The 25089-nt window shown below is 48.8% G+C and overlaps 2 protein-coding genes across 3 annotated transcripts in view; both read left to right on the plus strand.

Moving 5' to 3' along the window:
- Window positions 1–8758, plus strand: part of LOC144146085 (uncharacterized) — a 96730-nt gene extending 87972 nt beyond the window's left edge. Inside the window, 1 exon segment of the mRNA XM_077678024.1 lies at window positions 4270–8758. Coding sequence (XP_077534150.1) covers window positions 4270–7089 — 2820 coding nt within the window. The 3' untranslated portion in view covers window positions 7090–8758.
- Window positions 8759–10727: 1969 nt separating this feature from the next.
- LOC144146093 (uncharacterized) lies at window positions 10728–23392 on the plus strand. 2 transcript variants are annotated; one of them, XM_077678035.1, is made up of 11 exons: window positions 10728–10822; window positions 15125–15199; window positions 15677–15730; window positions 15847–15925; window positions 17500–17675; window positions 18607–18712; window positions 18816–18986; window positions 19547–19582; window positions 19662–19776; window positions 20984–21070; window positions 23193–23392. In XM_077678035.1, the coding sequence occupies exons 1-11, from the start codon at window positions 10743–10745 to the stop codon at window positions 23321–23323; spliced, it is 1110 nt and encodes a 369-aa protein (XP_077534161.1). In that variant the 5' UTR covers window positions 10728–10742; the 3' UTR covers window positions 23324–23392. The 2 variants fall into 2 exon arrangements, with proteins under 2 accessions (XP_077534161.1, XP_077534170.1); XM_077678044.1 differs by lacking the exon at window positions 10728–10822 and adding an exon at window positions 14543–14764.
- Window positions 23393–25089: the final 1697 nt, after the last annotated feature.

Genomic DNA, 25089 nt, shown 5'->3' on the forward strand with positions numbered 1-25089 from the left:
CGTGATCGGACACGATGCGCGGAGTGAAGTTCAGGACGCTACATGCGTTCGGTGCGCGGAAGCATTCCATGAAGCTCGTTCGCATGGCCAAGAAGAAGGTGGCGCAAAACATCGCTAATGAGGGTGTCCACGCTTCCAACGACGTATCTCCTGCCCTGTCTGTGCAAGGCTTCGATGCTGCGAGTGTGTCCGGCGTCTCGAGTGCATCGACCTCGGCGACCGCGGCTGTCGTCTCCGGTCTCACATCAACCTCAACAAGTGGGAACGTGTCGCGTACAGTTCACTTGGAGACACATTTCCTGACACGCGAGGAGGTCAGGAAATGTCAGGAAAAGGCCTCCAGGTGTCCTGCGAGGACATTCAGGCAAAAGCTGATGGGCTGCTCTCCTCATGACTTCTCCATGGACGCCAGCAGCCTCAAGTAGCCAGTTGGCGCAGCGAGATGGGATCAGCCGCACTATGTTTAACCCTTTGAGGGTTTTTGCCGTACGTGTACTGCGGCGGTTTTCCGTCCCGCAAGGTCTTTGCCGTACGGGTACGATTTCGAGCATCCGTTTGAAATTTCGCACCATATAAATGATGCATGCTCCCTGGGAGGTGCTGCCACCTCCTGGGACTTACAAGAAGTGTTTGAAATTTGATTGTGCTACCTTCTTGCGGTGAAAAACAGAACTCTCTGGCTTCGGCGCGTTACGGCATCTGTACGTGTCAACGCGTTTCGTGGTTTCAGTTTCGCCACGTGATCGCATCAGAGGCGCGTGAAACTTGATCGGCGCTCGCTATCAGGGGCGGCGGAAGTTGATTTCGATCTATATTGGCGCTGGTCTTATCTTGTTTATTACCCACGCTCACTAGGTATTCTTGCCCTCCTTGCTTGGAACTGAATTAACCTAATCGGAGACTCCGTTGCGGGGGCGGCGGAAGTTGATTTCTATCTATATTGGCGCCGCTATTAGCTTGTTTATCACCGGCGCGCATGAGTTATTCTTGCTCTCCTCGTTTACTGGGTTGCCTTCGAGTTCTTCAGATGCACGGCAAAGCGGCGATATGGCCCAACGAACTGCCCGCTCTAATGACACCGACCGCGATGACTCTTCCGACTCTGAGTTTGCTCCTTTCACCGAGTCTGAATCAGAAGACAGTCTTTCTTCGGAAGACGACAGCTCATTTTCGGACATGCGCTTTATGCGTGCAGACTGCGATAAGGCACTGTGTGTAGACCTGTGTTTTAAGGAATACCACACTCTGAAATACTATTGAGCATTTTTCAGTTCTAAGTGATGCTGACCCCAAAATGCTGTTCCTGATAATTTTTTACCATTTAATCTTGACTTTAGACATTTTGTACATTCCAAATCCGCAATAAACTAATTTGACCACCAGGGAAAGTTTTCTTCAAAAAAATTCGACCCTCAAAGGGTTAAAGCGAGTCGGGCTTGGGTCCAGAAGTTTATGCGACGCAACGGACTGTCTGTTCGTCATAGAATGACCATCTGCCAGCATTTGCCAGCTGAATATGAGGAACGGCTGGTGGAGTTTCAGCGGTACATAATCAAGCTCCGGTGTGAGACGGATTACATTCCTGGCTAGATTGGGAGTGCTGATCAGACCCCGGTCCACTTTGACATGCCAAGCCGCATGACTGTCACAGCAAAAGGGTCCAAGGACGTGCGTGCGGTTGCTGACGACAGGCCATGAGCACGCGGTTCACTGCAATGCTGTGCTGTACTGCAGATGGAAGGAAGCTGCTGCCATACATAGTGTTTCGGCAGAAAACCATCCTGTAGAATGAGGAGTTCCCGAAGTGATCATTCGCATGAATGAGAAAGATTCATGAACGAGGCAATGGTCAAGGAATGGTGTTTCAGCTGGTTTGGATGCGGCAACCGGACACACACTTGCGCCTTCCCAACATGCTGGTCCTTGATTCGTTCAGGGACCATACCTCCCCAGGCGTCAAGGGGGCCCTAAAAAAGACCGACACGGACCTGGTTGTCACACCTGGCGGCATGACGCCTCAACTCCAACATTTAGACGTCGCCGGGAATAAACCCTTCAAGGACCGCGCAGCAAAGTACTACCGGGAGTGGCTGGCGAAGGACGCCACCATCATGACACCGACGGGGCGCCGCGAGAAGGCCCCCCTCAGTGAAGTTGCAACATGGGTCGCAGCTGCGTGGGATGACCTGCTAGAGGAAATCATCCTCATTGGCTTCAAGAAACGCTGCATTTCCAATGCACTCGACGGCACCGAGGACGACGCCATTTGGTATGCCGACGACGCCAGCGAAGCGTCCGAGAACAGCTTCCCCAGCTCCTTCAACGATGAGACTTATGGCTAGTGAAATACAGTGGCTATGGTGCTCATGCTAATTGTTAATAAAAGTTTGCAATGTTAAAATTTTTCTGCTTCTCAAAAAAATATTGGTCGACCTATACAGTTAAACCTCAATGTAACGAACGAACTTCAATGTAACGAAACCCTCGATGTAACGAACCACGGAAGTTTTTGTAACTTCAAGTGTATGCACACCATGTATTTTCACCCTCTGTGTAACGAAGTCCCGTTTGCCGGAATTTCAATGTAACGAAGTTTCATGGAGAACTAGGCACGAAATTTAAGTTGTAGAAGTAGATTTTGGGAGACGCAAGCGCCGAAATGAGGCCCCAATAAAACGCGAACGGCGACACGGGTCGCCCAATGCCGCGGATGCAGCCGGAGTCTGAGTAAGCCCCTTGCCTACAAACTGCGTGGCGTGCATACACGGCTGGCGCCCTGTTTCTGTTTCTGTCGGAGCTTAATCGTCTACGGCGTGAACCGCGTGAACCGCACGGAGCGTTTTCTCCCCACAAGCCAGAGGCGCGCCGACGCAGCCGCGGAGACCACCCGCGCGATGCAGGTAGCTCCAGCGACCGCTTCTAACCGCTCGCTGAAACGCAACTCGAGGGGCAAATGAGAGGGGCATGCGAGAAAAAAAGCGGATAACGTGGGCGAAATTTTCATTGTAAAACGTGACACGCCCCGCTTACGGAAGCGCCCATCAAATATCCTCCGCGGTGGTAAGCCTAATCACCTCTGGCGTTGCCGCCGCCGCATGCCGCTGCTTTGCACTTCGTTAGAGTTCGCTCATGCTTGTTGGGTTTCATCGTCCCAGCAAGCATTTGTGAATCTTTATGAGCCTTGCACGCACGTTTTTTTCACACTAGCGTTCACGATTGCGTGCCGGCGACGGGAAGTGATTCGCGCTGCGCGCGGCAGTGGGAGGAGCCTGAGCAGTTTCGCCATGGTTTCGCCAATGGGGAGGAGCGCACCCTATGGCGGGAGCTTCGAAGCGCTTGGGGATGCCGGCTGTCTCGACGAAAAGGCTTACCGCCGTGGATGATATTTGATGGGCGCTCTCGTAAGCGGTGCATATGACGTTTTACAGTGAAAATTTTGCCCACGTTATCTGCTTTTTTTCTCTCATGCCCCTCTCATTTGCCCCTCGAGTTGCGTTTCAGCGAGCGGTTAGAAGCGGTCGCTGGAGCTACCCGCATCGTGCGGGTGGTCTCCGCGGCTGCGTCAGCGCGCCTGTGGCTTGCGGGGCGCGTTTTTGCGGGAAGAAAACGCTCCATGCGGTTCACGCTGATACCCGCGTAGACGATTAAGCACCGATAGAAACAGAAACAGTGCGCTGGCCGTGTATGCACGCCACGTTTTCTTTCTCAGGGAACGCTTCACGGGATGAACACTTCACTATAACCGCGAATTTCAATGTAACGAAGTAAATTACGAATTTTACCAACTTCGTTACATCGAGGTTTAACTGTATTTGAATAATTTTTTTTATTTCTCGAAGAGCACTATATATAAAAGTCAACCTATATTCGTGGTCAACCTGTTTTTGAATAAATACGGCACTTGTGCCAATGGTGGTGGTTTGGAAGCGTTTGGAGAAGCCAGTGCCCCATCGCAGTTGATATTTGATGGCCGCTTTTAGTAGCAGCGTGTATAACAATTTGGAGCAGAATTTTTACCCATGTTATGAGCAATTTTCCTGTGCTCGTTTTGGCATTGAAGTTCTATTCTGGTGGGCAAACAGGCAGAAAGCATTTGTAATAAGCAGGAAGCATTTGTAAAGGACGTGTTGCAAATGGGTGCTTCAGTAAGCGCTTTCATCATTAGTAGAATGCAGCCTGTGCCTTTTCGGATTGTTTGCGTTGGTAAATTAGCCGTGAGTAAGCAGCGCCGTGTCCTTTTTGTGACCTTTTGTATTTTGCTTGTTTCAGAAACAGTACATTCCTGTTGAGTCCCCCAAGGGAGATGAAGCTGTGCACTCGGATAGTAATGACCCCACCAGTGGACTGGAGGAGCTGGCCGAGGATGCGCATGCACCGGCCATTTCTGAAGGAGAGAACGTGTGCAGCACTGTGCAGCCAGCTCCCAAGCCCCCGTCACCGCCTGAGAACCCAGTGGACGAGGAGCAGGGCCCCGAACGGCCTGCCTCCACCGGCAGTGTCGAAGCCAGTCGTGAGGAGAAGGAAGCAGGCAGTGACCTTGGGGACAAGTTGTATCCCGAAGAGCGCGTGTCTGGAGAAACCGAGGCGGTGGGCTCGAGCGGACAGCCTGGGGAGGCTGTGTGTGAGGAAGGAGCAGTAGCTGACCAGGACACCGGGCACGAGGGTGGTGAGGCCCCAGCGGCTACAGAGCAGGTCGTCACGGCAGAGGCTAGGACAGCAGCAAGTCCCGGGGAGCTTGCACCAGAAGAGAAGCAAGAGCCGTCCGCCGCAGTGGAGAAGAGCCCCCTTGGGCTGGACAGAGCAACTGTGGCTACACCCGAGGCAGCCCCAGTGGAGGAGAACGATGCGGGAACAGATATTGCGGAATCGTCTGTTCCCGCGGAGCAGCTGCAGGAGAAAAGCGCCACCATTGAAAGCTGCCGCTTTGAACAGAGTCCTAGAGAAGCCGGCAGCCACCAGGACAACCCAAGTGTGCCCGAGTGTATTGAAAATGACCTTGTGGACCCGCTTGAACCACGGCCTCAAGTGACACTTCTCCCGAGTGATGTGATAGTGAACAGTGCCTCTGTGGTGAGCACCAGCAGCCAAGAGAGCCAGGACATAGTGGTGGACAACCCATCACCGCTGGTGCAGATGCCTCCGACGCCCATCACGCCACAGACCCCCGGCTCCAACCCACCGTCCCAGCAGACCTGCCTGTCCAACCAGTCCAGCTGTGGCGTGGAGGAGAGTGGCCACGCAGGCAGCTACGACTCCATGCTGGGCCACAGCCCCGCTAGCATGATGGGCTGCTCTCCTCATGACCTCTCCATGGACGCCAGCAGCCTCAAGGCCACCCCGCCTGTGGAGCCCCACCGGTACCAGGAGCCGAGGGAAGTGGCCAGGGCTTCCCGGGGGGACCCCATGGAGACGGCGCGCATGGAGATGATGCGGCCGGGCAGGCTCACTGCCCCGCCAAAGCCCGATCTGAGCTGCCTTGGCATCTACACCCCGGACTCTTCCAGCAGCAGTGTGATGTCCAGTAGTGGCTATACTCCAATGGATGTGGAACAATTGCGAGAGGCCAGCCAGCTCCGTGAAGTGAACCAGCTGCGCGACATGAACTCGTTGAGGGAGCCCAATCAGCTGAGAGAAGTCAGTCAGTTACGAGAAGTCAACCACCTAAGAGAGGCAAACCAATTGAGAGACATTAATCAGCTGCGTGATGTGAATCATATTCGGGATATGAACCAGTTGCGTGACATGAACCTGCGCGAGATGAACCAAATTCGCGAGATCCGCGAGATAAACCAGCTGCGCGAGGCAAACCAGCTGCGCGAGATGAGTCAGATGCGCGAAGTTAACCAGATGCGCGAAATGAGTCAGATGCGGGAAGTGAACCAGATGCGCGAAGTGAGTCAGATGCGCGAAGTGGGCCAGCAGATGCGGGAAGTGGGCCAGATGCGCGAGGTTAACCAGTTGCGCGATGTCAACAAATTGCGTGATGCTGCGCGTGACCAGCTGCGCGAAGCCACTCAGCTGCGCGAAGCCACTCAGCTGCGTGAATTGAGCCAGTTGCGTGACATGACCAGGCACGAAGTGAACCAGTTGCGTGACATGAGCCAGCTGCGCGACATAAACCAGTTGCGCGAGGCCAGTCCCCTGTGCGATGTAAACCAGCTGCGGGAGATGGGCCAGCGGCGCCTGGACTCTTCTCCGGCCGCCAGCCTGTCCGCAGGGGAAGGGGGCCCCCTGGAGCACCTCGGCGCCCCGGTGGGCAGCCCATACGCCGACTGCTCGCACACGCGGCCGCCGCAGGCGCACCACCGGCCGCCACCGGCCCAGCCCCCGCACCGGCAGGCCCTGCCCTCCTCCTCCGCGGGTGGGGTGCAGGCGCAGCAGGCATACTGCCGGCCCGTGACGAGCACGCCCCTGTCGCAGGGCGCATTTGTGGCGGCCCAGGCGGCCGTGGCGCAGGCCCAGGCGCAGGCCTCGGCCGGCGTGCCCCCCGGCATGATGCAGGGCATGGTGCTCATGCCGCCGGCCTCCAACTACATGAGCATCTCGGGGCCCGGGGGGCCCGCCCCCTCCTACGTGATGGGCGTCCCCGTGGGCGGCATGATGGCGGCGGGGCCCCCCCAGCGGGGCTTCTCGCACGGCTATGCCTACGGGCCGGCCGCCAACGCCTCGTGCAGCCTCGCCAAGCTGCAGCAGCTGACCAACGGCATCATGGACATAGCGCCGGGCTCCCCGGGGCAGAGTGCCGCCGCAGCTGCCGCAGCCTGCGCCATGACGCCCCCGGCGGCGCCGGCCGCCTCGCGGGCGCCCCCGCATGGTCAGCCCTACGGGCCGCCCGCGCCCACTGCGGGGGGCCCCGGCTCGGCCAAGTACGCAGCACCACGCTACCCGCGGGGGGCGCCCCTCCTGCCGGCCTACCAGGGGGCGCTCAACGGCTACCGGCAGGGAGCACCCACGGGGCCCTACCTGCAGCAGCCGGCACCCATGCAGATGCCCCAGTACCAGGAGCCCTCCCAGAACCCCATGTACACCTACGGCTATCTCAGCGGAAGCCTGCCCCCACAGACTCTCAACTCCATGATGCGCCGCTGAGGCCCCCCACCCCACCCCCTGTACATAAATGCCTGTGATTTCTCCGGCTGGCTCCTTCGGTGTGCGTAGATGTACATACGTGTAGATGTCTGCTCTGTAGTAAGCGGTTGGCAGCTTTGTTCGGACGGACCAACCACCTCCTCTGTGCGTGCGATTTGGCCCGGGCAGGTGCCGCGATGGGGCTGGGATAAGGGCTTGTGCGTGTATTTTGTGGGCAGGAAAGCTGTCCACTGGCTAGGCGCCCCTTGCTTGAAAGACATCTGGCTTGTTCTCCTTTGCTCCCTGCGCTTGCATTGGTTTGGACCGCAGCAGGCTAACCAGCCGTTGTTCCAGCTCTTTCATTTTTCATGAGCAGCCACATCTAGTACTGTTTCAATTTTACCGCTTTATTACTTAATACAGCCGATTTTAATTTACCTCTATGTTAGTCCTGTCCGTTGTGTTGTATCAGTCCCGCTCTAAAACTGGCACTTTCAAATTGCACGCTCTCTCGTGCCGATGAAGGTCATAACACAGTTCTGCACACAAGCATGGGTCATTTCAATTTGCCGATGCTTTCGTGGGTGATATCTACCTCTCTCGTAGACAGCAGTGTCTCATTATGACACCACACTTACTTGTTTACTGACTGGGCACCTAGTTTGCTGTCGCTTTTCGCTTCGTTTGTGTTAGCCAGATTCCTCGAATTCGACTTTTGTTTCTGGTGGAAGGAACAAGGATACAGTTTTCGCTTGCTAAAGTACACCACAAGTGCCTTGTTGATTTTTGCATTTCTTCTTTTCCAGAGAAAAACCTAGATATGGACAAGCGTACGATTTGATTGGATGTGATTATGTATTGGTCAGGAATTGTTAAAGCTCCCTCTGGCATCTATACTAATTAGTCTTCATCATGTTTGTGTAGTGTGAAACGCTAAAAACCTGCATATTTGAATAGCCTTGTGGTGTTGGATTTAAGTTATCGAATAACATTTTGGGGGGTCACCAGGATGCATAGTTAACGCTCGTACATATGTTACTATTCGTACAACGGTAACTTAGCACGTCACTCTAAGTCTACAGCCTATTATATTCTTTAGTTAATAAACTCATCTGTAGTGAGAGATTAATATTTGTATATAATTGTATGCTAGCCATAGAGAACAGTAAGCCAAAATGTGACGTAGATGGTTGGTCCACCTAAAGAATGCGAGGGGAAAAAAGTCTGTTTTTGTTTTGGTTGTTGTAGGCTCTGTTGAGGCAGTTGCTGCTTTGTGACTTATTTATTTTTAGCTTTCACGATGCTTGTAGTTTGCTTGCATTAAACCTGTAAACTGCTTTGTTGGCCTTTTCTTTTTCAAGTATAATTTAATGCTTTTTGCCTCGTTCCCCTATTGCACTGTGACTGTTATGCTCTAGAACGTATTGAAAGTATTAATTCTTGGAAGTGAAAGAGCCTAGAAAGTGTCAAGTTGTTGAAACAGATCTAACGGTGTGGCTGTCATATCTATTTGTTCTCAGTGCAAATGTGTTGCTATGTGTCATTTGCACTTCATCTGTCCTAAACAAGTTTGCCCGTCACCCAGACTTCCAAAAAAAATATTGTTGCGTAGCCTGTTTCTTATACCAGGGTTTTGCTGTAATAGCACAGCTACTACAGTTCAAATGAAATAAAAGCAAATGAGGAAGCATTTTGGTTTGAAAGCGCTGTTGGTGTTCAAAACTGTACAATAGGCTTGACTACCGAAACATGCACCGGCCAGCAGTGAAATGAAGTATGAAAGTCGAGGCTGAAATGCATCTTGGCTAGCACCACAGAGGTGCGTTCGCAACGTTGGCCGGAGTGGCTGCGCACCTCAACGTTCAGACTACAGCCAGGAGTGGTGGTGCGGGCATTGCAGTGTTGGCCTGTACGCCTTTGTGAAATTACGGCAGCTGTTCGTGCCCGCTGAAGCTTGCTTGCCTGCGGTCCAGGGTCCAGGCACACCCTGATTTATACCAGTTGCACTTACTGGCACCTTATCCTTAGGTGCATTCTAACTTCAGTGCTGTTTGGAAGCTCTGCTTACTCCTCCCTCCCCTTGCATGGTGGCGTAGGTCTTCCACTCTTCTCAGCTATACGAGGGCTGTGCCAATATCACTTTGCTGTTGCTGTGGAGCACATTTCTGCAAAAGCATTTTTCATTGTGAAATGAGGGGCTGCACGGAGTAGTACATGCACACATTTTTTAGTGCTGGCATTAGTCCCTCTTTTACCCTCACTGACATCCAGTTTGTTCCCACCAGTCTTGTGGCTAACAAATTCCCTGGGCTGCAACCCCTATCAAGCTCCACTCAGGAGAAGCTTGGCGTCATTATAGTGCAGAGAGTGCGTGTATACCACTGAATTAGCATTCGACTAGGGGATGCCATGTGGTCTCTACCTTAGGAGCGAGCATCTTATCATAGGCATGTTAAAGGAACTGTGTGTTAAAGGAGCACACAGCTCTGCTTAATTTTTTTTTTTTTAATTGCATGGTGGATGAACAAATATGCAAGGTTTAATGCCAACGGTGTGAAAAATTTTCCAGTTGCAAGTCGCAGAGAAAAGTGGCTGTACTGCCGTAGGAGTGGCGGACCTTAAGCTTAGTATGCCAGAGGCATGTCTTGTTCCTGCGCTGAGCACTAAGAGCGCATTGAATTTCCGATTTCTTGCTGTGCGGGCAGACCCTCTGCTGACACTACATAGTTTGGCATTCTTATACCCCAACTACACTAAGGCCCGAATGTCATTTGAACCAAATGCCATTTGACTCAAATGGGGTGCTTCGAATGCCATTCAGAATCCGCCGTGCTACATTACAATTTCAATGGCATTTGAAAGCTTTAGCATTCGCAAGCCATGCTGCATGGCGCTGCTGCTGTTGAGTTCTGTTTTTACACAATAATGCAACAATCAAATTTAGCTGCAGTCTTTCGTATTAAAATATGAAATTACTAATAACGTAAACTGACACGGTTTTTGCTTAATTCTGAATCCCAATCAAGGTTTTTTGTGCTGTCTGGCCACACTGGTTCGTTGCTTGCTCGCGCTGGAGCTGAGAGTACGGTATTATTACATCTTGATATCACGATTTAAGTGAACGAAAAGTAAACAAAGTCCCACAATTAAGAATATTTTGCTCGTTTTAAGTACGCCAATAATATATTTGTTTATGCTGACTTGGAATGCTGTGCGCGAGAGTGCTAGAAATGGCATTTCAAAACCTAGTGTAGAAGCACAACTTGGCATTTGGTTCAAATGACATTCGGACACTAGTGTAGCAGGGGTATTATCCTGCAGTAGTCGTATCCTGCAAAATTTTGACGAATTGAAATAAAATATGCTGCACTGTTTGCCTGCACCAGCCGTGGAATATTGGGTGAATGTTGCCAGGCTCATTTCTGCACCTAAATGGACCTAAAAGGTTCTAAGCCACTCTTAATAACAAAAAGAAGGCTTAGAACAGATCTGAGGGAACATTTTTTCAATTGCAAAGATTCTGGCAATAAAAAAGGTAGAATTGCTTGGAACGACGACGCTCGGACCCAGGATATACGCACTAGACACGCTGATTCTACTTGCTAGACCAAACGGCCAGCTTGTTTTAGCTGTTAATCAAGAAGAATGCAGTAGTACGCAAAGGTAGCCACCAGATGGCACTAGGTGCAAGAGGAAGTGCCGGGTGTGCACCATCTCGGAAACGGATTATCACTTGCGCGAAAGCGTATGTATGGTGGGTATATAACACTTCGGTAGGCTTTGGAGTGTGGACTCAGATTTCTTTTGGTTCACCCATCTAGAGCTGAGTGAGCCATTCATTGCTTGATGCATGCCCTAGCTTGTGTCTTGGGTGACAGTGGAGGAGGAGGAACACCGATTGGGAGGGGAGGCTCTAGGCCCTTCTGGAGAGACGGGTGGAAATAGCGGGAATGAGTTTGTTTGAAAGGAGTTTTGATTTGTGTTCCCAAGGAGGGCTATGTGCTGGATGAGTGGGCTGGGTTTAACATGGGGAGCAGACCATCGTCTCTGGACTGCTTGTGCATGACCACTATTCATGGAGTCTTATGCAGCGAGTAGGGGTGTAAGGGCGTCTAAAGTATAAGGGCTTGTGGAGGCTGAGGGGTCATTTGTAGGGGGTGTAAATGTGCGATGACGTGTTAATTTGGCGCAGAACTAGGTGAGGTGGTGGAATAGGCTTTGGTGGCATCGAGGGCATTTAGGCAACGACAGAGGAGCGTACCATTGTCTGAAAGTTTCAGGGACATAGGTGGCATCAGCGGTGTATTTATTGATGAAGAGTTTGGGGAGGAAGCCAGGCTAAGTAAGGTTTTGCAGGTGAGGTTTTGTCCTTTTTGTATAAAATAATTTGTAACACTGGCAATGAAAAGGCCACAGGGAGGTTGTCAAAAAGGGAGAAGCAATGGAGGAGTGTAAAGACTCGTGAGCTGCCTGATTTCCTGATGAGCACTGCTCGTGGCTGAGCAATTATTCAATAACGTGGAAAACTGGGCGTGTTAGTACATAATCTAGGCAAAACAGCGCAAAAATAGACAAAGACGGAGAAAGATGCACGACAAGGAAGCGCAGTCCTTGTCGTGTATCTCTGCCTGTCTTTTTTTGCGCTCTTTTGCCCAGTTATTCAATGTGAATGCTTATGTTGCAGCCGAAGGTAGTGGTAGGTCGATGAAGTGCTTCGAGCTTTGAAAGAATTGGTAAGGCCCCGAATTTGGGGTGGGATGGTTGACAAATTGGCATGAGGAAGTTGAGTGCGTGAGTGATGTTGGTAGCACATAGAGTTCAGCTTCAAAGGTAGCAGCATGTGGTATGTGGAGGGTGTGAGAGCCATGGGAGGTCAAGGCAGGTCCGTGCCAGTGCATGGACTTGCCTTGGTGCAAATTGGGACCGGCATTGGTGCAGACACCAATTTATTGGGCTTGCTTGTCGTGATGAGGGTGGTGATTCGATTGGTGCATGGGGGTTGAGTTTCACAAGGAATGGGGTGAGAGATGGGAGAAATGACCAGTGGACAGTTCCGTGGGGGTAAGGCAGTGGGAATGGTCAAGGACCATTGAGATTTTAGTCTCCAAGGCCAAGAGGCAGATGCCATGGTGGGTGAGGGGGCATTTGAACGTTGATTGACTGATTTACTTTTGGGTAGCCTCCAGGAGAGGGGGGGGGGGGGGGGGGGGGGGAAGGGGAATGGTGGCTTCAGTTGGTCAAGGTGGGTGTGTCAGGGTAGTCCACTAATGGTGTGGAGAGTGGCTCAGTGCAGGCTTTGAAGTGTGCAGAAGTGAGTGTGGCTGAGATAGGAAGCATGAACCCCATAGATTGGAAGCATGAACCTCATATGTGATTGCACTGAAGGCACGTACTAGGGTTTAGATGGCTTTTCGGCTTGCCGTGCCAAATTTCTTGGAACAGCGGTGAATAGTGTGAAGTGTCATTTTCCATTGAGTTTTGATTTGGTAAGCCCACGGTGGCAGGCATTTTTTTGTCCTATTGGAACGCCAAGAGGTCAGATGGGATCTAACAGGGCGATAATGGGACTACCAGCAACGAGGAGGGTTGGGGGTTGATAGTTGGGGCGTTTATGGCCAAATACGGCAAGAATTGAGCTATGTTTTTCTGGAGCAAGCTTGAGACCGAGAGAGGTGAGCGAGATCTCTCGACTAATGACGCCTGTTTGGAGCTTCACTGCCTTTGGAGAAGCAAAGTCGCTTAACGCGGCCTATAGGGTGATGTCAGCTTAAATTGTTGTGAGCAACATTTGTCGCAATGCGCGCTGCAGCAGCATACATCCCTGCTTATGAAGTATCCGATAGAAACTCTATGTATATCGCTGCTATAATAACAGCACTAATTCTGTTGGGTATGTACCGACCGGAGCTTAGTCCTACTGTTTCAATTTGAGGTCTTATGACATCAATTGGCACCCACATCTCGACGTACAATGAGTACTTTTTCCAATGGGTAAAGGTTAACTACACGTGACATTGGGTCTAATGGCTTACGTCATCCTGTATGTATATGCATTTTGAATACATGTACATATATAGTCATATACTAGCATAAACATCATACATAGGCACATATACAAGGCATGAATGTTGAATATAAACAAATTATGGAAGGTCCCCTCACTTGACCTGGTGTGAGGGCCTTACTTCGGCTTTCGATTGAGGCACCCGCAACACGGCGATTCTTGGACGCCTCAGGTCCCAACCATCTTTTCGTTCTAACCTGCTCAGTGGTCACGTTTGCTCACTTTATCAGCAGCATTGCGAGTGGCTACCTGTCACTCTGTTTGTTGTCCACCAGCAATGGAATTTGGTCGCTGTCATTCCCATATTACATCCTCTTTTGCCACTTACTTGGCCCTGCAATCGCTAATCATTCCGTACTTGCATTGCGTAGAAACGGTGATGGGACGTACATGGCAAGACGCTGCACGACGGCGTGTGTGTCACTGGTTCAACTTGACGTCCCTCTAGCAATGGGGTCTGCAGCGATGCAAACGCAATGCACCGCAGCCAATCCGTGTCTGGCTTGGCTTATAATTTTATACATTCGCTCAATTCGTTGTCTGTACCTCTATCACTCCGTCCATGGATCGATGGCACAATTTTTTCCCTGCTCTGCTCCTCCTACTGCTTATGCAATAATTAAAGACTGGCCCCTCAGACACCTGTTTCAGACCTTGCCACAACAGAACTGTGCACTGAAATTGACTGAAGTAACAACAAAGGTGTTCATTCAGGTAAAGAAGTGTACGTGCTTCTCGGTCACCGATTTTTTTTTTTATGTACATGCGTGAAAGCCAAACTTGTTCTCGCTATTAAAGCAAACTTTCACTAATCTCTTCGAGCGGTTTCGCCGTCGCGGTAAATTTGACCTTCGATCATTTGACCGCACTGCGCCGTACCCTTGGCAACGCATCACATGACTCGCCGGGTCGAGCTCCGCCGACGGCCACGTTCCCAGCAGCCGCCGCTGCGCTGCCAGAGTCTGGCTATTCTAGTTCACTCTAGTCTGGCCGCTGCTGCAGGCTTGGGCACTGCATGCGTTCTCCGCAGCTGGTTCGCGCCTAACGACGTGTACTCGCCGCGTGCAGGCGAGCTTGGCCATGAATGAGAGCGATACCGGGGCCGTCTTCTCTGAGCGTTGCGCGGGAGCTGGAGACTGCGCCTGTCGCTTACCGGGTACTGTACCAGGACCGGTTCTCCACTCTGCTATCACTCTGGACAGCCGTAGACTTGTGCAGATTACGGAAATTACACCGACCGAGCCCTAAAAGAAAACGCGTTAATCGTATCCGTATCGTCTGCTACACCTTAGCCGCCGTCAGTGGCGCCGCCGGTCCTCGCAACGTCCTCGCCTGTTTTGCGTCATGTCCGCTTCAGCCGTTGTCCAATGGCAGCAAGCCAACCAGAAGCACAAACTGCACAAACGTTGCGTGCGACACCTACCTTCCGCCCAACCGGTCCGGCTGGTCCGGCCACTCGTTAAGTTTGTGCCGCAACAGTTTGTCAGTGCGTGCGTTTCATCCTATCGGGTTTGTGCCGTCTATGGTAAACTAAAGTTAGAGGTGCGGCCTTGTACATTAATACCTGTTCACCGGAGGCTTTATTAAATTCGCGGGAAGCTTCAGTGGAGGCACGATGAGCTCCGAACTAAGGTAAAGCAATTGTTTGATCCGCTTTCCTTTCGAGTGCACGTGTGCGGCAAGGTTTACGCGCCAAGTTCGTGCTCCTTGAGGGCCCAGAGCTCTGCAGTCATGTTTTGCTACCATAATACAGGTTTCGGCGACAATCAGTAACGTAATTTGAGCATCAAAGGTGTTTCAAAAGAAGTGCTTATCTGCTCCTTCGATTACAAATGCGTTCCGCTTTCCTGGCGGTATCAGTGGAAGCTGAAATAGACCCTTGAGTGCACAGAGCCGTACCTTTTGAAGTTGTGTCATGTGGTATCTTCGTGACGTTTGTCATGCGACTCTGGTGATTCTCAATTGCGATGTCAACTACTTTGACCTTTCCAGGAAAGGAATGCTTTTGGGCATGGGAAACCCACTTCTGGACATATCCGCCTCGGTGGACAACGATTTCTTGCAAAAGTGAGTTTCTGTACTCGCTTATACTTGTTTATCTGCGCCTCACAGTGTTGTAGAAATTCGCTTTGCCGTTAATCTTATCCACTGGCTCCAATTGTGCCATTGACATCAAGTTTTGCGCTTTTACACTCCCGAGGTTGGGAGAAAAAAAAAACTTCGAGGCAGAGAAGTAGCTCTGTGATAGAAGTTCCAGCGTCGATAGCTCAGCGCAGACGCACACCAGAGGCCATTGTTTTCACACACAGGGAAGAAATGAGGTGTATAGTAATTAGGAACGATTAATGCTAGACCAGAAATACGCGCTGGAGTGGAAATAAATCTCCACGTTTTTCGGGGGGAATTCTTGAAGCGTCATTCTGGCTCTGAAAACGAAAGTATCAATGAAGGCCGTCCGTATTGTTAACGTGAGCATTGTAGAAGCAAAATGAAATGATGTGTTTACCCCGTTTAATTTTTTTTGTGCACATATTCGTCCCCAAGGTATTCCCTCAAACCGAATGATGCTATTCTTGCTGGTGAGAAGCACATCTCACTGTGAGTAACGGTAGACTTTCTTCCTACTTTTTCGTGTCTGTTTCCCCACATTGTAAAAAGCTGATCTTTCCCACCTTTTTAAATATGCTGATGAGGCGAGCATTGACGTGTTGCAGATATACAGAACTCGTGGAAAAGTATGAATGTAGCTACACAGCTGGAGGTGCAACGCAGAACGCACTCAGAGCTCTTCAGGTGTGTATGTATGGAATGTTTTGTAGCTCTACCTGCATAGCCATACTTACCACTTTCTTAGATTGTTTAGGTGTCTCCTGAATTCTGATCCTGTCTATTGATTGTCTGAATGTGACTTCTGTCTCTTGAAACGACTAGCTTACCAGAGCATAGCGTCTCATTTCCTCAGGCAAAGAACGTTAAGTTGTTGGGGGGGTCTGCCATTTGTTTATTTGTTTAGTGAGGCAGCCCACTCCTGGTGATAGCTCGCACAAAGCTAAATTAAATGGCAGAGGTGAGGTGGTGCATGTGCCCTACAGAAGTTGCACATAGGTGCCGATGCAAAGGATGCACCTCTGTGGGTGCACTCCAAGTGCCATCCCACTATCTCTTCTTTGTAATCATCTCCCACTCTGGGCTGTGAGCACTCTCTCTCTCAAAAACTAGACCCAACTTTGTCAAGCAGTGTTTTTTTTTTTTCAACATTTCTGCAAAAATAACGCTCACTTCCCAGTTTTGCACTATTTGGTGTAGCATCTCTGGGGTTGGTTATGAAGTTGAACATTTCAGTAGAGTTGTGCGAATATCAAACTTGGGACTGCCAATAGTAAAAACTGACTGTGAATCAAATATTTTCAAATACAGATATTTTTGGTCTGGTGGGTATATAGCTGTTAAATACAGCTATAAAGAAAGATAGACAGCGAGGGCTTAGTACATGTGAGTGTCCATGTGCTAGTGCTCGATAAGAAAATGGTGCAAAATAAAAAAAGACAAGAACCTATTTGGGTTCCTAAACTGTAAGACTGGGGGTAATAATAATAATAATAATAATAATAATCACTAAGTGTTACGGATGTCTAGTTTGTCTGTTTGGATGTTATAACAAAGGAGCATGAGGCACTTTTGCACGGATTATTCAGTGTGCTATAAAAGCTCACACAGCCTGTTAACTCAGACCTGTCCACTTACGTAGGAAATTGCATCCACATATGAAGCACAAAAAATGAAGGAAGCTCACGCTAACACGTAAGACTTGAAGGTAGCAAAGCTAAACGCAGCCTTCACGACCATTACAATGGTTTAAGTCCACAATTGCAACTGATTTGCTTCTTCTTCGCTGCCGCAACAACCTTTACTCCATCATTGTTGCTAGAAATGTGAGCTTCCTTCATTCTTTTGGTAGTGATAGTCATTGGACATTACGTTGGAGGGGCGTATGCTATGACGCGTCTTTCTCGTGCCGAGCAAGTGTTACCATGATTATGGCGAGCATTAGTCTTTCTCATTCCGAGCAAGTGTTGCCCCGATTACGGCAAACACTAGAGGTTTTTTTTTTTTTTTTTTTTTTTCTCTCTCTCTCTCTCTCCTCAGTCTTGTCCAATTTTCCTAAGTGAGTGTGCTTGGCTTGACAAACGTGTGCCGGGGACGCTGGGCGGTCGCCGCGAGGCACTCACACACGAGCACTCGGCATTTTCTTGGTATTTTTAACTGCGGACATGAAAAAATACGATTTGCTAAACAGCTTCGCTTTTAAAATGCCTGACAGCAAAATGCACTGCACTTTTTTTTTTTTCCCCTTTTTGTCACTCAAGTGGGTGGTGCAGACTCCCGAGGTGACCACATTTATGGGCTGCGTTGGCAGGGACCAATTTGGCAACATCCTTGAGCAGAAAGCGAGAGAATCTGGTGTCAATGTAAGGTACCAATACTCGGACAAGGAGCCCACCGGCACATGTGCTGTGCTGCTGACAGAACGGGGCAAGTATCGGTAAGTTTATTCTCAATTCTGGCTTTTGCAGGAAACCAATCTTCATGGTAAGGGTGCCTACGTACACTGTGACGTATTTAACAAAGGAGCAATCAAGAAATACTCTGTGCTACTTTCGGGTGTTCCAAGTGCTTGCCACTCTAAAAAATGGTGCTGCATCTCCCAAAAACAATGGCAGAAAAATTGGCCAGAATTTTCTCCCTCAGTGACTTGTTTGGTTAGAAATAGGATGTTCCGATCCTCCTATTTGCTAAAAAAGGGATAAGCATTTATAAATGGAAGGACGTTTTATCTTTGAGCCAGTCTAACCAAGCTCTTCGGGATGCACTCTGTGCTTTATCATCTGAACATCACAGAAAAACGTGCAAAAGGTGCCGTGCAGAATGTCTGGAAAGAAACATTTTACATCAGATCTGCACCGTTGCATTTTCTGTGGGTGCCCACATTGTGATTGGACAAGTATAGATGTGTGATAATGCAAAGGACATTAAATTTGATCAAATTTAATATCCGGTGTTAAGTTTTTCGGTCCATAAACCGCTAAATAAAAAGGCATTAGCAATAATCAAAGTTCGACTTCCCAAATTGAGCATAATAATTGCTGCTTATAAACAGTATAGAATCACATAAGAAAGTAATGCATGCATAACGGGTAGCTTGAAACAGTTGAAAATGGGTGGACAGATGTAAATTGTCTATTTCATTTCTTGCGTTAGGCTCGCTTGTGTGGGGCTAATCAATGCTTGTTATGTGTGTGACACTAACTTTCATGGACGCTACCTCCCACGTTTTTCTCAGTTTTAGTAAACAAGCAAGGGTGCACTATCTAGTTTGATTAGACAAGTTTGTACCAGTCAAGCTTACGAGTTCACGTGCCCAGCACAGTGCTCGTGAAGCAGGTCAGCGCCTCACATGCTGAAATGTATTCCAGGTCTCTGTGTGCTAACCTGGCTGCTGCACAGGTTTATTCAGTGGATCACCTCGTGGGGCCTGAAAATAAGAAAGTGATGGAAGAGGCCAGCCACTTCTACATATCTGTGAGTGACGGATGCTCGTGCACATTTGTGAGCATGTGGCTCATGTCTGTACGAGCTTCCTGCATTAACTAACTCGGACCCGTTTTTGAACTTCACTTTGCAGGGCTTCTTCCTGAATGTCAGCCTGGACAGCATACTGACTGTGGCCAAGCATGCGTGCAGCACGAGGAAGGTTTTCTGCATGAACCTCAGTGCGCAGTTCTTGTGTCGCATTTTTAAGGACAACATGATGGCCGCCTTTCCGTACATTGACATTCTTTTCGGCAATGATGAGGTAAGTTTGTTGGGGAAAGGCTTTGCTGGAAGCGTCATGAAAAACATTACTTTGTAGTGTGTGTGTGAGTTAATCTGACACAACAGGCTTGCCCTTAAGTGTAAATACAGGGCTGTACTCGGGATGGTTTTGGGGGGTTGGGCCACATGAGCTGAAACATTTCCCTCTGATTTTTTTTTTCCCCTCACAATATTTATGACGTGATCGTTGTAGAAGCTATCGCAAGTAGACCCCAAGCCCTAGACAGAGCAACCGTGCTTCTTTATTGTCTTCGACCGGACAACTCTTCAATGATGATAATGCTCTGCATGCCCCTGTCCGCTTCCCTGTCTTCTTCCTTTTCAACGGTGATCAATAATACAAAATGTTTTCTAGGTATGCTCCTATACAAATGTGTAGGAAATAACCACATCTGATACACACGTGGTGACTGTAGCCGTTAGTTCAGCAAATTTCTGCCTTTATTGCTAAAATGGAGTGTTCTTGATTTGTGTAAAAATGCTGGTAGGTTCAAGAACTTCAAAGAATCCTTTTTTTTTTTTTTTTTAAACTCATATTAGGAAGCAAGAGAGTTTGCTGACGTTCATAACTTCAAGGTAAGCTACATGGTCTGGCATGGGCTTTTAGTTTTCGTGGTTTGTGCTTGCAAGATGGTCGAGCAATGGAATTTTGCAGACCAAGGACACCACCGAGATTGCCAAGCTGATCAGCAAGTTCCCCAAGGAGAACAGGGAGTTTGAAAGAATGGTGATTATCACCCAGGGTGCTGGAGATGTGGTTCTAGCCCAAGGTGTGTACAGTGTTTTCTTGTTTTAGTTTCAGCTAGCTAGTTTACCTCCAACGGTGGCTGCAATTTACAACGGGATGCAGGCATTCTTTATAAAACGTTTCTTCGTGAGTGAATCTGGTCAAGAATGTTCATTTGAAAACGGAAGAAAAGGGTCCCTGATGCAGCAGTTTTCATAAAAATTCCGTTAGTGTATAAAATTTTTCACTGCTTTGTGAGAATGTGCCAAATTCAAGTGGGTGGCTGGTGGAGCGCATTATCAAGCGCTGTGCGCAAATGTATTTATCACCAGGCTCGTGTACGTGCTGTTTCATGGTACACCTGGATGTTTTTATGTTTCACTCGAGCGCCATAAATTATCTGCCATTTTTATGGAATTTCATAATCAGTATACATACTTTGGTTGGACCTACATTGTTGTGGTTGAATGCTCTTGGCTGGGTTTAATCATTGAAAAGTTTAATATTTTATTGTAGCTCATTCTTATTAATGAAGCTAATGATAGTACGATGTGGTCCACGGCACCAGGAATTATTAAAACTTCACACCAAGCTCAATGCAGAGAGAGAAGGAGAGAATAAACATCCTTGTGCACGAGCTCATCGGTGTGTGATGGTGGCGTAGGTGGCCACAGGATGAATGGTACTGGTGCCTGCCTCTTGCGAATGTCGTGCCTTCACCTTTTTTTACCAGGTATCACAACCAATTTGCCCAGCAGCGGCTTTACCCATCTTAGTTGGCTACGTGGAACTCTGTTTATAAAGTGCAGCCAAGGCACCATGCTCACCTGCTCAGCACACTTGTCCAAAGAAAGCATAAGCCCTAGTCGGGGTGTGCCCAGCTGCAAATGATAACATACCGAGTTATCTTTTTCTCTCTCCAGCTTAGACTACGCTACAGTGAAGGTCATAGTGTATGTGCTAGTGACGTTCCCAGGCGGAGAATGTCTGTAGGAGTGTAGTAGTTCAGGAGCTGATGCATTGAAGTACAAAACATTCATGAAGTAGCTTTTCTGGTGGACCTGGCATTCTCTCTGCGGGTTAGGAGCTCTGATTCATTCAATGATGCCTGTGTTGTTGCAAGTACGACACAACAGCGCTTGAAAATGCTGTCTGCTGTTCCTCGCTGTGAAACACTGCATAACTGTGCACGTACTTGGCTAGCGCTAAAAGAGAACCCTGCCTCAGCAGTGCGGTTGTGCCTCATGTAGGTGACACCACTCGGAGCTTTCCTGTTCCTCAGCTGCCGCCTGAGGCTGTTGTTGACACTAACGGAGCTGGTGACGCCTTTGTTGGAGGTAGGTTGCCTAAGATTCAGGGATTTTGGTGTTGGGCCTACATCTGGCCTGAAAATGACTAGTGCAGAAATTTCTAAAATTCCAGAAACCCTGAGTTGCTTGTAACAGATTTTCCATCAGAACAGTGGGGAAGGGGAAGAATTGAGAAAGTTTGGTAGTTTATATTTCATAAAATCTTTACAGGCAATTTGGTTGGTTTGGTTTTAAATAAATTTTTGTAAGCCAATCTAAACAGCAGCACTGAAGGCTTAAGCCCATTTCTCAGGAGAAACGTGAAGTTACTACCCAGTGTTGAATTCTAGTGGCAGATTCGGGGCGGTCACCGAGCTCTGCCGCAGGGCATGCTGCCCCTCGAAGAGATGGTGCTCCAAAATTGCCTTCGGAATGCACCCGCTCCCACTGGAGCTTAATGCCAAAGCATGACGGGAACAGGAATTTCCCGGCAGCCTTTACATCAGGCCCAGCCAAAAGCATCTGCTTTCCCTAAAGCGTCTTCTCTTTTCCTGTCTCAACTGAAGTCCCTTTGTCGGCGAAAAGCCGATGAAGGGACTGTAGTCCCAACGGCGTTTATCACCACACATGATAAGCTTTATCGGCCTTTTCACAGGCAGGTGACAAAGAAAAACGCTGACTTTTTTTTTGTCCAGTTGTCAGTGGAGCTGAGCTTCTCTTTGCTTGATTCAGAGTTTTAGCAGTCTGAGTCGCGCTTGCTTTCCTGAAGGAGCAAGCATGAGCGCGGCACTGCGTGCAGCATCCATTTTCCTTTTGTTGACATGGCGCGCATTAACCGGAGCCATGGCCAGATTGGACGCGGCGGTTCAAAAAGGAGAATATACCAGAAGCAGACCACAACGTCATGGGACAAAAAGAAATACCCAGCGGCATATAAGCGTGTCCTAGTCAGCACAGCCAAGTAACACATGGCACCATCTAGGGGCATGTTTGAAGCTATATCCACGTGCTTGTGGCGCTCAGTTTGATCGCTAAAAACTGTTGGGTCTCGTAGTGTAGTGGTTCCGGAACTCTCATGCAGAGCAAACATCCAAACCTGGGTTCGATTCCCGTTGTCACTGCCCTTTCCCCCCCCCCTCCCCCTTTTTTTTCCCCATTTATAATAATGGTTTTGTCATACTTGAAGGTTGATTTTTTTTATCACACATAATGTATTTACAACACCGTTATGCATTATATAAATTGGATTTCGGGTAGTGTCATTACCTTTAGGTCAGTTTCTGCTACTGTTTTTTGTATGTTATTGTGGTTTTGCCTCTTTTAGGTTGCTCTTGGTTATTTCTGTTGAATATTTTTAAACACCGTAGTTGTTTCTTGTTGGGTAGGTTCACTTTTTTATTTTGGTGATTTTGTCCACTCAGGTTGGTTTTGCCTCTACATGTAGGTCAGCAAAGGGCTGACTGAACTAGCTGTAGTGAGCATTTACATACGTTGTTTTTTACAATTGCATTGCTTCATCCATTTCAGGTTCATTTTTGTGCTTATTTATTTCAGTTCAGTTTGGGTGGTTTTGGGTGCTTTAGGCAAATTTCTGCTGTGATGAAACCCCTCTGGCAAGCTCAGATGATGGCTGGCTGTGCCGATTAGGAAACGCTTTACGCATACGCCACCCGGCGTGTTCTTGCTCACTCTGCCGATTTCGGAGGCACAACATTTCGTGCTCCATGGATCAACCTTGGCTACGATGGCACTTATCTGCCATTGGAACAGAATTCGATTGCTCCCGATCTGCCTTTGGAACATGCTTGCTCCAAACGAAGCACAAATATTGTGGCAAAGTGCTCTGGATATACTAGGAATTCAACATGAGACTGTGCCTTGTTTCTCCTGCGTGTGTGCATGTGACCATGATTAGGTACAGGTGCCGTCAAAAGTAATTAGAACGTGGTCTCGTAAATTTACAATAATTTCGTCTTCCATAAACTCCCTGGCTTCCTGTAAGCCGGTAATGACTGTCATAAAGCCAGCAAGACAAATATTTTGCGACATTCACAAAGCCTTGTTCCGATTACTTACGACGGCACCTGTACCTGCTGCAGAATAAACGTGGCATCTCCAAATATGCATTGTCTACAACTGTGTAGCATGAGCCCAACACTTTTCTTTGCAGGTTTTCTGGCCATGTATCTGCAGGGCAAGCCCATTGAGACGTGCATCCAGTGTGGCATCAAAGTGTCCGTGGAGGTAGTCAAGAATTCTGGCTGTACACTGCCCCCTAGGGAAAGCATTCAAGTGATTTGAACAAATACCTCTATTTTGCGAGAGTGTTTTGACGAAATAAAAGGGAAAAGGGCATTCTTTGTATGAAAACGCTTGGTTCTGTGCTGCATAATTTCGATTGGTGGTGCAGTTAAACCCTGCTCTACAGTGAAACCATGCAAACTGTGGAGCCTACTGGCCCAGCTAGCCCCAAGAGATAGCTGTGGCAATGCATGGGGCCAAGCTGGCTGGAAAAGCAGTAGTTGACAGAGTAGGAACTGCGGTAGCGTTGCACTGTTGCAAGGTAATCAGTTGACAGGTTCATCTGCTTTCCCAGAAGAAGTGCCAGAGCACACAGAGTACCCAGTCAGTTTTTTGCGAACTGGTTCCACAACAACTGGCAGGATGGAATGGGCCAAGGGCTGTGCGGGATGGTGAGACAAGGTAAGTAATGCCCTTTTCACTACACAACGTTGCAGAGGTGTGCTGATAGTGGTGTCTGTAACGACTGCCATCAATGCAGTGATGACTGGAAAAGAGAAGGTATTATGGTAGTGAATGCCTGCTGGAGGATCTCCTAAGTTTACAAACGGGTGAAAGTGCGTCAATACAAAGTGTTATCAGAAGCTGGCATTCCGCCATAGCAATACAGAGGCTTGACCCGCCACGGTGGCTCAGTGGCTAAGGCGTTTCGCTGCTGAGCACGAGGTCGCGGGTTCGATTCCCGGACGCGGCGGCCGCTTGGAGGCAAAAAGCAAAAACGCCCGTGTGTTCGAGATTTCGGCGCACGTTAAAGATCCCCAGGTGGTCGAAATTAATCCGGAGCCCTCCACTACGGTGCGCCTCATCGCCTGTGTTGCGTCGGCACGTTAAACCCTACAACCATCAATACAGAGGCTTGCATTATTAGCCCCGAACTGGCCTTGCTGTCTGCGGTGCCAGCGTAGTGTTTGAAGGGACCATCAAGGGACCATGAAGACCAATATCCCTGACAGTCTGCGGTGCCAATGTAGTGTTTGAAGGGACCATGAAGACTAATAGCACGTTTGGTTCATACAAAAGAGTGGTTTGTCCCAATAATAATGTGGCTTTCAATGCAAACTTCCAGTAACCAGCGATTCATGTGGAAGGCAACGTGCGGGTACACGAGAGGGCTTGGACTAAGGTTTTCACGGCCAAATAAGGTAAACAAGAATAACGTGTAGTGGCAATTCACTAGCAACTTTCTTGCCCAGCTCTCTTGACGTCACGGGGACTAGTTTCTGCGACAGGTGGCTGCCAACCAAAGCCACTGCCTGGAAACAACTACACGATAGTAATGATGCTGTTACTTCTGTCTGATCACATCACGAAGGCTAACATGTGCCTCACCAAATGATATGTTCTGTTTATTGTGTCACTGCTGAAGGGTTGCACAAAATTTCAACATTTTGTCTTTGTTGTAGAGTCCTTTCAAATGAAACAAGGCTGTATTTTGCCTTCATGGATTGCGTTCAGTTGTTTACCAGGTTCTCATTCAAGGTGTTCGAAACACACGCTGGCCGTCTTGTGCCCATTCACCGGTTTGGCACTACTGTTACATGGCCTATTAAAAGTGAAAGCGGCAGCACCAGATTTGCATCTTTAAATTTGAAAGATGGTGCTGCTACGCACTCCAGAAAAAGCAGTTTCAGCATTGGCCAGCCAAACCTAATAAAAAAAAGATATAGTCATGGGGCTGCACTGAATTCCTTACTGTGCATGTTTAACAGCCTTCTATATGACTTCAAGATGGTGCATACACGGCTTTTATGGGGCGGGGGAGCAGC

The sequence above is a fragment of the Haemaphysalis longicornis genome, unplaced genomic scaffold (genome assembly GCF_048455015.1).
Source record: "Haemaphysalis longicornis isolate Haplotype H1 unplaced genomic scaffold, Haemaphysalis longicornis Haplotype H1 scaffold_1, whole genome shotgun sequence".
Lineage (NCBI taxonomy): Eukaryota > Metazoa > Arthropoda > Arachnida > Ixodida > Ixodidae > Haemaphysalis > Haemaphysalis longicornis.